The sequence below is a fragment of the Emydura macquarii genome, unplaced genomic scaffold (assembly GCF_026122565.2).
Source record: "Emydura macquarii macquarii isolate MOO-44397 ecotype Brisbane River unplaced genomic scaffold, CSIRO-AGI_Emac_v2 contig_1253, whole genome shotgun sequence".
In the NCBI taxonomy this organism is placed as follows: domain Eukaryota; kingdom Metazoa; phylum Chordata; order Testudines; family Chelidae; genus Emydura; species Emydura macquarii.
In genome coordinates this window covers 76,333,621-76,346,744 of record NW_027131390.1, presented here as the reverse complement: position 1 = coordinate 76,346,744, position 13,124 = coordinate 76,333,621, and the positions used below count along the sequence as shown (strand labels likewise).

At 38.5% G+C, this 13,124-nt stretch overlaps 1 protein-coding gene across 3 annotated transcripts in view; it reads left to right on the top strand.

The window, feature by feature from the left end:
- PPIG (peptidylprolyl isomerase G) overlaps positions 1-11,776 on the top strand; it is a 43,665-nt gene extending 31,889 nt beyond the window's left edge. For all 3 annotated transcript variants that reach the window (XM_067549281.1, XM_067549279.1, XM_067549280.1), the window contains 5 exons: positions 2,182-2,386; positions 5,385-5,552; positions 6,619-6,703; positions 10,006-10,142; positions 10,493-11,776. In XM_067549281.1, coding sequence (XP_067405382.1) covers positions 2,182-2,386; positions 5,385-5,552; positions 6,619-6,703; positions 10,006-10,142; positions 10,493-11,612 — 1,715 coding nt within the window. In that variant the 3' untranslated portion in view covers positions 11,613-11,776. The remainder of the gene's footprint in view (positions 1-2,181; positions 2,387-5,384; positions 5,553-6,618; positions 6,704-10,005; positions 10,143-10,492) is intronic.
- The last annotated feature ends 1,348 nt before the right edge of the window (positions 11,777-13,124 follow it).

Genomic DNA, 13,124 nt, shown 5'->3' with positions numbered 1-13,124 from the left:
TCTTCATCTCCTCCAGCTCTCTACGTGGAAGTCAGTCCTCTCCTTCTGACCCACTGTCTGGTCGTTCTACTTGAAATATAGAATTAACTGAATTCCCATTTTATTTTCAAAATAACTATATAACTTCCAGTACATGGATTAACTTAATGGATTCTTCATAAGGTTCCTTACTACTCTCAGTTGAACACAGTAAGCCCACCCTTTGTTCTTAAGTTCTATGAATACACAAAAGCTTCATGTCAACAGAGGCTGAGAGATCTCTGCTGAAGTGGAATTTCTCTGAAACTTCACGTCTGAAGAATTAAGGAACTTCACAGGAGAAAAGCTGGTTGTCAGCCTCGTTATTTGGAGCTGTTGAGGGGCTCGCTTCTGTTGAACTGTGGAGCTCCAGTCATTTCAATTCCCATGGGTTTGTTAGCCACAATTGCAGGTTATATTTTGTGGAATGTAGGTAATTGTAAATGTGACCATTTTTCTGAAGAACAGCTACTCCAGCGTGTTAGCTCAATATTCCTTTTATAACCACATCTTATTCCACCACAGCTAGGTACAGATTACACCCCTCTGTACTGTCAAGGCCCGCTGTGCTCGGCTCACCCTGGTGGCTTCTTTTGGTGCTCTTCCTCATGGTTTCTTCCAGAGGAGGCAACATTTTAATTTGCAGCTGCAGAGGGGATGCACTGAGTTGGTGTACATCCTTCTGAGGTAGTTGCATCCACTTTTCCAGCTGTGCTGACCACCTGTGTCCTCGTTTTTGTGCCCTTGCCTTCCCCTTTGCAATCACCGCTACCTTAGAAGGGAGTTTGAAGCTACTTTTTGCCACTATAACTTCTAACAGGCAAACATTCCATTGTTTGTACATTGGTGTATGCCAGCTGAAATTAGCATAAACCAGTAGTGAAACTGATTCATTAACTTTTAAGCTAGCTCCCAATAACTGTTTAATTAGACCAACATGATCCCAGCTGGGAGTCATATTCAAATTTAAAATTCTTCTTTGACTCTGAAGTCTGTTTTTAAGATCATAACAAACTTTCTGCTGAAATATAGATTTCCTACAGACACAGTGTGAGTTCTTTTCACTTTTTAAAATTTTTCTTTTGTCATGTCTTGTCTTTTCTAGTGCCTGAGATTCAGTTTCTTACCATGCAAAACTGTCCTGTAGCTAGTGATGATTTTCTTTGCAATTTACAGAGAGAGGAAAATAAAATTTAAAACTAATTCATTAGCCAATTATAATGATGTTCCAGGGTCTGAAAATATCCTATGACTCCCTTATGTTGACACGTTTTTGGAGGGAGTCTGGCTGGGAATAGCTTGGATTGAATTTCTTAATATGTCTAGTTGAGACATCCTTTTTATTTTTTATTTTACCTGATTAATGAAAGGGTGGAATATATTATATTGTTTTAAAATTGTCTTTTGCACTTCTACTTTTGTCATGATTAGCTCTTTTTAATGATACCTGCTTCAAATATTGTCAAAGTTAAGACATTAGGTTCTCAATTCAGGTCCTAATGGACTGGTATCCATCTCCAAGAGTGGCACTATAATCCTTTTCATTAGAGGCCAAGGATATGATAAGACATTGAAACCGCCATACAAGATCAGATTAATTGTCCATCAAGCCTATTATCCTTTCATGGACTGTAGAGGAAGATGCAAGGAACTCTATAGTGGATAACTCTGGAAAAGCCTATCCATAATGGAGGTATCTTTTTAACCTGAAGCAATTAGTAGTAGTTGGCTTGCACCATCATACTTTTGGGCATGTTTTTGTAGAAAAGTGATGAGCTTCGAGGGTCACTTCTATTTTCTGAGCTCAGTTTCACTTAGAAGAATTACTTTTTTCATGGATCTTCCCCAACCTGTGATATTTCATGTTGCGCCAGCTGTAAAGTAACTCATCAGATCAGCCTAGGTCATGTGCTGTTGTTTTCAAACTGATTTAATTGGGTTTGAATAGATTGTCTGAGGTCATGTTAATACGGGGAGCCAAAAAACAAACTCCTGATAAGACTCTTCATTCTGATATACTTTTAATGTAAGATCACTTCTAAAAAGCATCATGTCAGAATTATTTAGGAAATTCTGAGAGATATCAGATAGAGTTGCCTATTCTATGCTTTTGATTAAACTGCTTGACATCTAAATTTATGTCTTTATAACTTTGATTTAAAGCCAAGAAAGAAGAGAAGAAAAGACACAAGTCCTCCTCCTCATCCAGTGAATCAGGAAGTTCAAGTGACTCCAAATCTTCTTCTGATTCATCATCTGATTCTGAAAGTGCTTCTGAAGAGAAACCTAAGAAGAAAAAAAAGAAACACAAGAAAAATTCTAGAAAACATAAGAAGGAAAAGAAAAAGAGAAAGAAAAGCAAGAAAAGGTAGGATAATTTTGCTATTCTAAAAGGGTTTTTGGAAGCTGTCCAAATTGCTTTTTGTTAAAAATTTAAATGTAATACTTAATATAGGTTAGTACAGATGCGGTAGAAAAATAAATGTTTTTAGCTAGCTACTTTCTTGTTTTGGTGTTGATGTAGGAAAAATTTCTGTTAATAAAATCATGTCAGTTTTTGCACATATATGTTTCTTTGGTACATACCTGTTTGAACTAGCACCAGTTAGGTGTGTGAAGAATTGTATGACCCTTGTTTACTTTTTTGTAAATTGCTTCAGTTTTCCTGCTTTAGTACTGTACATAATTGCCAATGTACATAACGAGAGCCACTTGTGTAGGTTTGGATTGAAATTTTCACGTGTTGATTTGTAAAGTTGTTCATTGTAAAGTTAACACAACTCATTTCTGTATTCATTAACTTGAATTAATGTATACAGAGTGAGACTATTCTAATGTGTGATGAAGAGAATATAGGTCTAAAAAGGAACAAAATTAAAGCTCAAACATATTAACACCTTAATTTACTGATGTGTAACTTGCAAATAACTTTTCAAAAATCGGTTGTCAAAGTTAAACGTGTCTGATGCTTTTGTGAAAATGTTACCCCAAAGTCTCCTTTAAAAGTCAATAGAACTTCAGGCTCCTAAGTCACTTGGCTGGTTCTGAAAATGTTACCCCCAGTTTACTACAGTATTCCCATAAAAAAATCTGACTTAGAGGTAAAGTTGTACAAGTGTGTTTTCTTTCAGCACAACTATTAAGAATCAAGGAAATCATCTGCTACGGCAGTGCTCTTCTGCAGACCAGCATCATCTTCATGTATTTTTACCATCTAAACACACTCAGTTTTCTCAATTCCCAAAAAAGCTCCCTTTAGATTTCCTTTTGGTTCCAACATATAATCATACAATTCCTCACAGTCAGTCATTCAAACGCACAATCTGAAAGTGACCCTTTTTATCTACACTGGATCTAAAGTAGAGTTGGCTGAAACTTGGGACTCTTGATTTGTGAGAAATGTTGGTATTTGGAAAGTTGGTTTCATTCAAAGTCAAGCAGCTCAGGGAGCCAGCTGGCCTAGGGGTCGGGAAGCCTGGGCTTCCCAGCCCAGGGAAGTCTGCATGGAGTCGCCGAGCCTGGAAGCCCATCCCAGGACCTCCAGGTTCCCAGCTCTGTAACAGGGAGCCTGGAAGCATAAGAATCTTTCATGCTCGTGGCTGCCAAACTGGGAGCTGAGCCCCAACTGGAGACAAAGTTCCTGGGGCTTTCAGGCTCCAAGATCCACAGAAGGGAGCCTGAAAGCCCTGGCATGGCAGGCTAGAGCCACAGACCATGGAAGGTCAGGCTCCCCAGAAAATTTCCAGCCATCTCTAATCTAAAGATACAGTATAAGTATATTTGGCAATTCACTATATGTATTTAAAAAATCATTGGTCAAAAATCTTGTATAATGTCAGTTAGGAATATGCATATGTGACAGGTTTTCCCAGGGTACAACCTGGAACTAGGGTATTGTTGTGCTCCCTTAACTCTCCAGCCTGGGCTGTCTCTCACAATGCTTTGCTAGTGGCAAGCAGTAAACCCCTCCAGGTGCTGTTATCGCTCAGCATAACAGCATGTGTTGCCCCACATCCAACTAGGTTGCATGACTGCTCCCTGAGCCACTCATGAGTCACACAGAGAAAGGCATCAGCCAGTTCCCACCAGCTTCCCGACTCATACCCCAGAACTGTACCGTCTTGCACTGGTCAGAAACCTAGAACTGTGTCCAGCCTGGGACTACCCTTCCCAAGTTAAAGTCTTTGTCCTCCTGACATTTCTTCCAGGTGTTGTTTGGGTGGGGAAGAGCCCAAATGATGTCAGTTCCCCTCTTTTATAGCTTCTTCCAGCTTCCTGGAAAAATCTTTGCTTGTGATGTGGGGATCCACCCCCATTGGTCAGGCAGTGTCTATTGTCTATGTCAGTGGTCCCCAAAATGTGAGGTGTGCCTTCCTAGGGGCACAGCGGAACGTACGGGGGGGGGGGGTGCAGCGAGTCCCAGACCAGGCCCCATGAGGGCCTGGGCAGGGAGCGCCACCCAGCCCTGCTCCACCCCCAGCTTCTCTCCATCCAAGCCCCAGTCCCCTGCCACAGCTAAAGCCCCAACTCGGCCCCTGCTCTCGGCTGCTAGCCGCAACTTCCGGGTGGCATGGAAACATTCTATTACTGGGGCCTGAGAGGAAAAGTTTGGGGAGCAGTGTCTATGTGCTCTCTCTGAGAAGTTTTCATTGTATACAGTTTGTGAGATAGTGGATTATTTCCTTGATGGGTGTTGGTGAGCCATTAACCCTGTCTGGTTAGTCCATTGTTATACCTGAAAGGCTGGTTATGAGTGTTTCTCACCCCACAATATATTTCAGTAACACACACAGCAAAACTTCAAAACTTCACATACAATGATAGCACATATAATCCAACAGGATATTAATGTTTACCAGATTAAGACTTCTAAAATACCTCGCAAGGGCATACTTTGTACAAAACGTATCATAATTGTATGACAGTGGTGAATATGGGGATTCCAGGGTGCTGCTTTGAGGTACAGAGTACTGCAGTACCTAATATACATCTCAGAGTGAAGACCTCATGGGAGCAAAATGGCTGCTATTTTTGAAACCTCTGCCTTTGTTTTGTATGTGTAAATACTTTAAAATATTTATAAGTATTTGGGTTGATAACTTTCAATTTTTGTTCTTTATATTTCTTTTTTACTGCTACTAAAAAGACCATTTAGTGTAGCCTGCAGAACTCAGACCTTTTCTAAATTGCTCTGATGACCATGTAAATAATTTCTCTCATTTTTTTCTGTATGTATTTTCAGTTGACAAAGCTTCTGAAGTACTTAAATGTAGACAGGTTGAGAGGCCTTCCCTGGAAAGCCCAAATAAGTACACAAATATCTAAACCTGAAGCATTGATAGCTTTTTGTTTGTGTATAAATAAAGCTCATCCAGTGAAAGTGAAGATGAAAATCCTGAAGCACAGCCATTGTCTACTGTCCGTCCTGAGGAGATCCCTCCTGTACCAGAAAACAGGTTCCTCATGAGAAAAAGTCCTCCTAAAGTAGATGAAAAAGAAAAAGAAAGGAAGAGCAGGGAGAAAGAAAGAGAGAGGTAAGCTTACATGTGTTTGAGTGGGACTACACACTGCCATATCTTATCACACTAATAGTTCATTTTCTCCAGTATCCTGTTACTAACTGTAGCCAGTACAGAAATTTCTGAGACAAGTACAAGAAACCTCATAATAATGGATAGTTACGAAATAACCTGCCCATATAGGTAATGTATTCCTGACCACATGCAGCTAGTGGTTGACTTGTGCCCTGAAGCCTAGGGAATTATATTCTCTATTCTAGACAAAATTAAAAAGTATATCTGTTGTTCTTGATATGTGTGTATGACTCTCTTTAAATATTACTGTGCTATTGACCTCAATATTATCTTGTGGGAGGAAGTTCCATTGGACCTGGCAGATGAACCTCAGCCTTATAAGTGGGTCTCTCCAGATCCATGTTGGAGCACACTGGTTGGTCAGTGTGGTCAATATTGTACAACACCAGTCATGGTGATACAATATCTATCCTGAGGCTAAACAGAGTTGTTCATTCTTTGTGGCTGTCACTGAAATGTTTCATAAGATGTAATTCCACTGCAAATTATTATTTATTTTTGCAGCACCCAAAAGAGTGCTTAGAAAAACATTTAAAGAGACAAGGTCCCTATCCTTAAGAATTTAGATAGCACAAATTTAGACAAAATGATGAATGATAGGGATGGGGACAGGTAAGGCTTATAATATTATGACACAGTGACTTTGTTTTGGCATGTGCATATATATTGAGGTTCCAAGATGTTCCTATGCCAAGTTTTTCCCAAAAAATATGTAAAGGAACACTTCTTTTCCCTCTCTGCCTCCAAAAGGATTTCTTAATCTTGTATGCCTTTTGTATACAGTGAATAGGATGGTAAAATTTAAAGTAGTGTAGAATGACCATTAGTTGTTATCTGAACTGACTGGAGAGTGTGAGAATTAATCTTTATTTTCATATGAACTTACTTCTTTAATTTGCAAAAGAACTAATCCAAAATAGCAGTGGAGAACGATCTTTTCTTGTCTTTCCCCCACTACAATTTTTAAAACAATGTAATAGACAGCATCAATTCTCTTCAATTTTAGTAATCCATCAAACTCCCAGTCGTCATATCAGAGAAGGCTTTTAGTGACCAGATCTGGAAGGAAAATAAAAGGAAGAGGACCAAGGGTAAGTGTAAACAAAAACCTTGCTATGTGGTGATGATTTGCACTTTTATAGCACATATCATCTGAGGATCTCAAAGCAATTTCACATCACTCTTGGGAGGGAAGATCAGAGGTATTTTATAGATAGGCAAATTAAGGCATGGAGGTTAAGTGATTTGATCACATAGTGAGACAGTAATAGAGTTGGGTATAGAACCCAGCAGTTCTGACTCTAATGTTCCTGGTCTATTCACTAGCCAGTACTGCTTCAGTAAATGCATTTAAAAGAAAATTGATTTTTAAAGGAAAATTACATCCGTTTTGCTCCCCCCAATTATCTGAAAGTTCAAAAGTATGAGTTGTTAATCATTTTGAAATAAACTATAAAATCTTAAATATCACTGGCGAAATATGACTTTATTGCCAGTGGTCTCAATGAAAAAGTAACATTAATTTGTGATGCTCATTGTTGGAGTTTGTGGAAGAGATTGGTAAGCACTTTCCAAATTGCTTTAATATTGGTTTGAGAAATAGTGTTCAATTGTAATAGATCCCTTACTCTGAATTTCAGATCTTGTTGCATGATAGGTGAGAAATTGTGTGTAGCTCAAAGCTCTGAGTTGTTGAGCCACCAAATGGTAGGAGGTGCATGCCTACCTGTTTGATTTGTTCCATTATCCAACACCACCACTCTTCTGCTCATTTGGAAACTCTTTGCTTTTATATAAAAGCAGCAAGCCCAAACAATCCCCAACTTTGGGGGAAAAGTGAGTGGTAATCTTTTTATCCATATAAATCTTCAGAAAACCAGTAAGCTGTTTTCTTCAAAGGATCCAGTTTACAACAAAATCCCACTTTACAGAGAACAAAAAACTCCAGGAATGTATCTGGAAAAATTTTTAATATTAAAAAAAAAAAAAATTAACCAGAAGAAAACATAGCTCAGAAAAACAACTTGGTGGAACTAAGTGCTGACATGTTAGGTGCCAGGAGTTTCAGATTTAGAATAGGAATTTGTAATAACGATAATCTAAAGAACAGAATTCCAAGTAAATTATTTTCTGATGATTACATTTTAATAAAAAGTACACTGAAGTTAGATTGTTAAATCCGGTTTGGGGCATCTATTGTATTCTCTACTGGGACACCGGGGCATCATCTATACTAGGGGAAACAGAAAAAAAATTCCCACTGATACTAATCCTAGTTCAGATGGATTTGTGGGAGCTCAAATGTAGATTCAGCTTCAGTGGCCGTATCCATTTTTATCACGATTTCAGCTGAAAGCAAACCTAATTGAAATGATGGTAAAAAGCAGGCTAGAACATGAGACCTTATCCATTTAGGAGTACGTTGGGGTGGCTTCTGAGACCTTGTCCACTCAGTAGCCTCCGAGACCTTATCTACTTGGGTCCCAAGTACTCAGCTTGACTCTGAACTCTTAACTGAGGTTTCTTTATTGGCATACAATCAAACTACACTTCAATTGATTGGGCTCAATTGTAGGGGATGGGTACAGGGCATACCACACATCCAAAGTTACACAGCAAAACTCTTCCTTTATGTACATTTACACATTACATTGTGTTTACTATACATTGCATCCACACATTTTGTGATTGGCCTAGTCACTTTGTAGAAACCAATCCTTGTTGTGCATGCACAGAGCATGCTGTACATACTCTTTGCCTCATCTTACCTTCCAGGTTTATCTTGTCCATTGTAAATGGTTTCCTGAGTGTTCCCCCTTATCTTTACTAGTTACAAACGTTCTGTCTCTTAGCCTACTGACCCATTTACCTATCTTAGCTAGTATAGACGTTCTGTTTCCAGCCTGCTGATCCATTTACCTGTCCCCCAAGAATCCTGTCCCCCAAGAAATGAGGCCTCAGCCGCATCCAATTACTCATGTCAAGACAGGCCTACAATAATGAACATTTGCAATAGCCCTTAAATTTTTACCGCTAGCTTTAACATTTTGTAATCTGTTGCTCTGGTGATACATTGCAAAATGCTAAGGAGAGTTTTCATTGCAGGACAGGATTGAGCAGCATTCATCGTGATGAAAAAAGCTTTTTAAAACTTGATTTAATATCTAAAAGATTTTCAGGTTCAAGTCCAACAATTCTCTTCCAAACAATAATAATATCTGGCTCTTACATAAAACTCATTTAAAGTATTTTGGAACTGCTAGGAGCCCTAGTCACTCTGTACATATTTTCAAGTTCTTGCATGTTCATTTGTTTCAAAATGTGGCTCAGATTGCATTCCTTCCAGAACTACTTATATGCTGAGTATATATTTGAAAAGCCACTTTTGAGATACTTGAATGAAGTAAACCAGATCAAACATTTTTAAGCAAAAAACTCACTCTCCTTCCCCCCACAGCATGCACTTACAATTCCAAACAGGCATTTTGCTCAAACTTGCAAAAAAAGCTGCTTCTTGGCCCAGAGAGTAAGCACGAGAAACATGGAAAAAAATAATCTTTTGAGGAACCTATTAGTGAGTGAAAACGGAGATTTAAAATTAAATGGTTCTTTAACCTTTTAAGTTGGTGAGATGCCTATGCCTTAATAATGTGCTGGAAGGCTGAATTGATTTTCAGGAGGGAAAATATTCTAGTTTACAAAGGATTGTAGATTTGCATCAAGATACTTTGCACATCAGAATTCAATAACACAGTGCAACCAAAAATTTGCTTACGTAACTGCTTTGCAAGATTTTATATTTCTTCCCTAACTGTTTTTTCCAGATAATGTTATACAGGTGTTAACCTTTATTTTCAGTGCTTTTGCTATGAAGTCTGACTGCAGTCCAGAGGTGAGATTCTCCCATACTCGCTGGTAAAGGGGTCAGAGCGGTGTAAACTGGCTCTAAAAGCCCTGGATCCAGTCGAGGGAGAATAACTGAGGAAGTCAGCTGCAAACTGTCTTCTGAGGATTCCCTCCACTCTTAGCCCTAGTAATGGGGATGGGAGGGACATATCAGATATAGGAGAGTCCTTGTAGCCTAAGACAGCTATGTGAATTCTCAGTTACTGTAGGGTTTTGAGCAGTCCACTGGCAGACTGTTGGTGGAATGTTGTAAATTAGACCAACTCTCAGAACTGTCTGATTTATGTTAGCAGCCAGTCTTTAAAGATGACATACATCCGCGTTAGGCCCTTCTTCCCCTGAGCTGTGAGTTCTGTGCTGCACCTCTCGTTGGTGCCACTCAGAATCTCCCCCCAGATGTGTGACCCTAGTTGGCTAACAGAGGACACACTACTGTAGAATGTTACTCTCTGTTATATCTAACATTCTTTCCTTTTCCCTTCTTAAGCGCTATCGGACACCTTCCAGATCCAGGTCAAGGGATCGCTTCAGACGCAGTGAGACTCCTCCACATTGGAGGCAGGAAATGCAAAGAGCTCAAAGAATGAGAGTTTCCAGTGGAGAAAGATGGATAAAGGGAGACAAGTAAGACACTGCTTTTTCTTTTCAGTTCAGTATACATTGGAATTTCTGTCTAGAATGCAGTAGTGTCTTTTTTGTATATATTGTATCACAGTGATATATTTTTATTCTGAGACTATCTAATTTTGGCTTAGTTATGTCACTGTTTCTTAATTTTTACTCTACCCCCTTTAACGCACCTTTCTTCATGGTTATGCTAATTGTGTAGCTATTAATATAGATGTGATAATGCATATTAAACTTTATGTGGTGATTAGCAGTTTCAATAGTGAAGTTATTTTCTTCCAGACTTCTTCAGTCTGCAGTTTCTTTAGTTCAAAAGATTTAAAAATAAATATTTTTCTCTCTCCAAGGAGTGAAGTAAATGAAAACAAGAAAGATACTCAAAAAAGCCCAGGGAGAGGAAAGGAAAGAAAAGGATCAGACCATAGACAAATCTCTGAGAGTCCAAACAGAAAAGGGGAAAAAGAGAAGAAGACAAAAGACCACAAATCCAGCAGTAAAGACAGGGAGACAAGGAGAAATTCAGAAAAAGATGATAAGCATAACAAAAATAAGGCCAAGAAAAGGGCTAAATCTAAAAGCCGGAGCAAAAGCAAAGAGAAATCAAAGAGCAGAGAAAGAGACTCTAAGCACAACAGACATGAAGAAAAGAGAGTGAGATCAAGAAGCAAAGAGAGGGATCATGAGAAAGGTAAAGACAAGCATCATGATTCTAGAGGGAGAGAGAAAGAAAGGAGTAGAAGTAAGGAGAGGTGTAAAAGTGCAGGATCAAAAAGTAATGAGCAAGATCACAGTAAAAGCAGAGACAGGGAAAAACATGCAAAATCAAGGAGCAAAGAACGTGAGCAGACTAAAGGAAAACATAGTTCCAATAGTAAAGCAAGAGAACGAAGCAAAAGCAGAGACAGGGGGAAGAGAGCCAGAACTAGAAGTAAAGACAGAGACCGGAGTAGAAGTAAAGAGCATTCAAAAAACCAAGATAAAGAATCAAAAAGAAAAGGAAGATCAAGAAGCAGAGAGAGAAAAGGCACACCAGAAAAATCTAAAGGAAAAGAGAATAAGAGGAGGAGAGATTCAAGAAGCTGTGAAAGAGAGGAAAGTCAAAGTAGAAACAAAGAGAAGTATCTGAACAGAGAAGGTAGAAGTTCACATAAGAAAAATGACATTGAAAGCCAAAGGAAGAAGCGTTCAAAGAGCCGTGAAAGTAGTAGTCCTGAGACCAATAAAGATAAAAAGGCTAGTAGAGATCAGGATAAAAGTCCAGACTCAAAGAGAAGACAAAGCAGTAAGGATAGAGAATTAAAAAAATCAGCTACACACCAGAGTAGGGAAAAAGAAAAGACCAGATCTTCGCAAGAAAAAGAAATTAACCAAAAATCAAAGAGTCAGGAAAGAGACCATGCCCATCGTAAGGATAAAAAGTCTGATCACGAATCAAGTCCTGGAACAGATGAAGACAGACGTGAATGAGTTGTGGACTTGTTGTTTCCATTCTGTCTCAAAGTTTGAGGCATTTTGGGGAACCCCTTTTTTTTAATGTGGACTTCAGTTTGGTCTTTTGATAATCTACAACTTGGATCATTTGTACTGCTAAAGTTTTAATAAACTTGAAATGAGAAACATTTTAAGTGTAATACGGTGTGCTGTGTTTTAACTATTTCATTGTGTATCCTTTTTGTGTGTTGACAGCCAGGAGAATACCCTCTGTGTTGCATATGCATTTTTAATTTATAAATTTGGTTGGCCCATTGCAAATGTATGACTGTAAAGAGGCTTTTTTTTGTGATTGGGGGCAGGGAGAAGCTGCAAATATATTAAATGTCTTTTGAAGGTAGTAGAACTCAGCAAAGCTGTGTCTGTTACTACAGTGTAATTATATTCCTAATATAGTAGATAGAAAGCCTAAGGAAAAGGATGTGTGTGGGACAGAGGGATTTTGTAATGACAAAGCGAAATAGTTCCATTGAGCCTCCACTCTGCCAGAATTGCTGTCATGTACTGTTTATCAGTGTAACAGTAGAATTCATTTGTTTTGTGGGGCAGCCACCCGCACTTTGGAGCAATCTTTTTGGGAGAAATATTATTTTCATAGAAATATTTTAATATTTCCTTTAATCATTTAATGTGAGTTTTTGTAACCTACCTTTTTTCTGTTTTCTGCTTCCATGTAGCAATTTGTCTTTGAGTGCTACCTTATTTTAACTTGCCTAGTATGGAAAACCTAACTGGGATGCAGCAGGTGATTTTTTTTCAGGAAGATCCTGTCCCTATCCAGTTTAATTGCTGGTTAATGGATGCACAGAGATCAAGTGATTTCCCAGAATTCACAGAGTCTGACTGAATTTGCACCTGGGAAATTCCAGTTCTTAATTATGTTTAGTAACCACTGCCTTTCATAAAAAATTGAATAGAAGAGCATAGCCGTTTATTAGGGAATAACAGTAGTTTTAGCATAGTGAGCAGTGATGAGTCGTCTTGCTTTCCATAGCCTAAAACCATAACCCACTCAGCATGAATAGGTGAAGGGTCAGCAAATCACTGCACTCCTAAAGAAGTGCCATAGCAATACTGGAATGCTACTGTTGTGTCATGAGAATGGTATAACTTACTATTTTAGTATCGGATTTGGTCAAATCTCATTATTGAGTTATTGTATTACATTGATGCCTGATAGCACTGCCATGGTTACAAGTCTGTCAGCATTTTCATTATCTAAAATATCCCCTCATTCTGACCATGTGTATATAAAAGAGTAGCATTGTTGTTAAAACTTCCCTGAATTCAGTTTAGTGATATCTGGATAATTAAGCAAGAAACAAATACTTACTTGCTTTAAGGGAGTAGGGAATCCAGGATGTTGGTTAACAATGTGGACTGGCCTTTGGGTGAATAAAACTAAAATTACAAAGTTACTTTTTATTAGAGAAATAGCTGGAGTTGCTGTGTACCTCCAAGAATTATTTTTCATAATATTTTTAATAC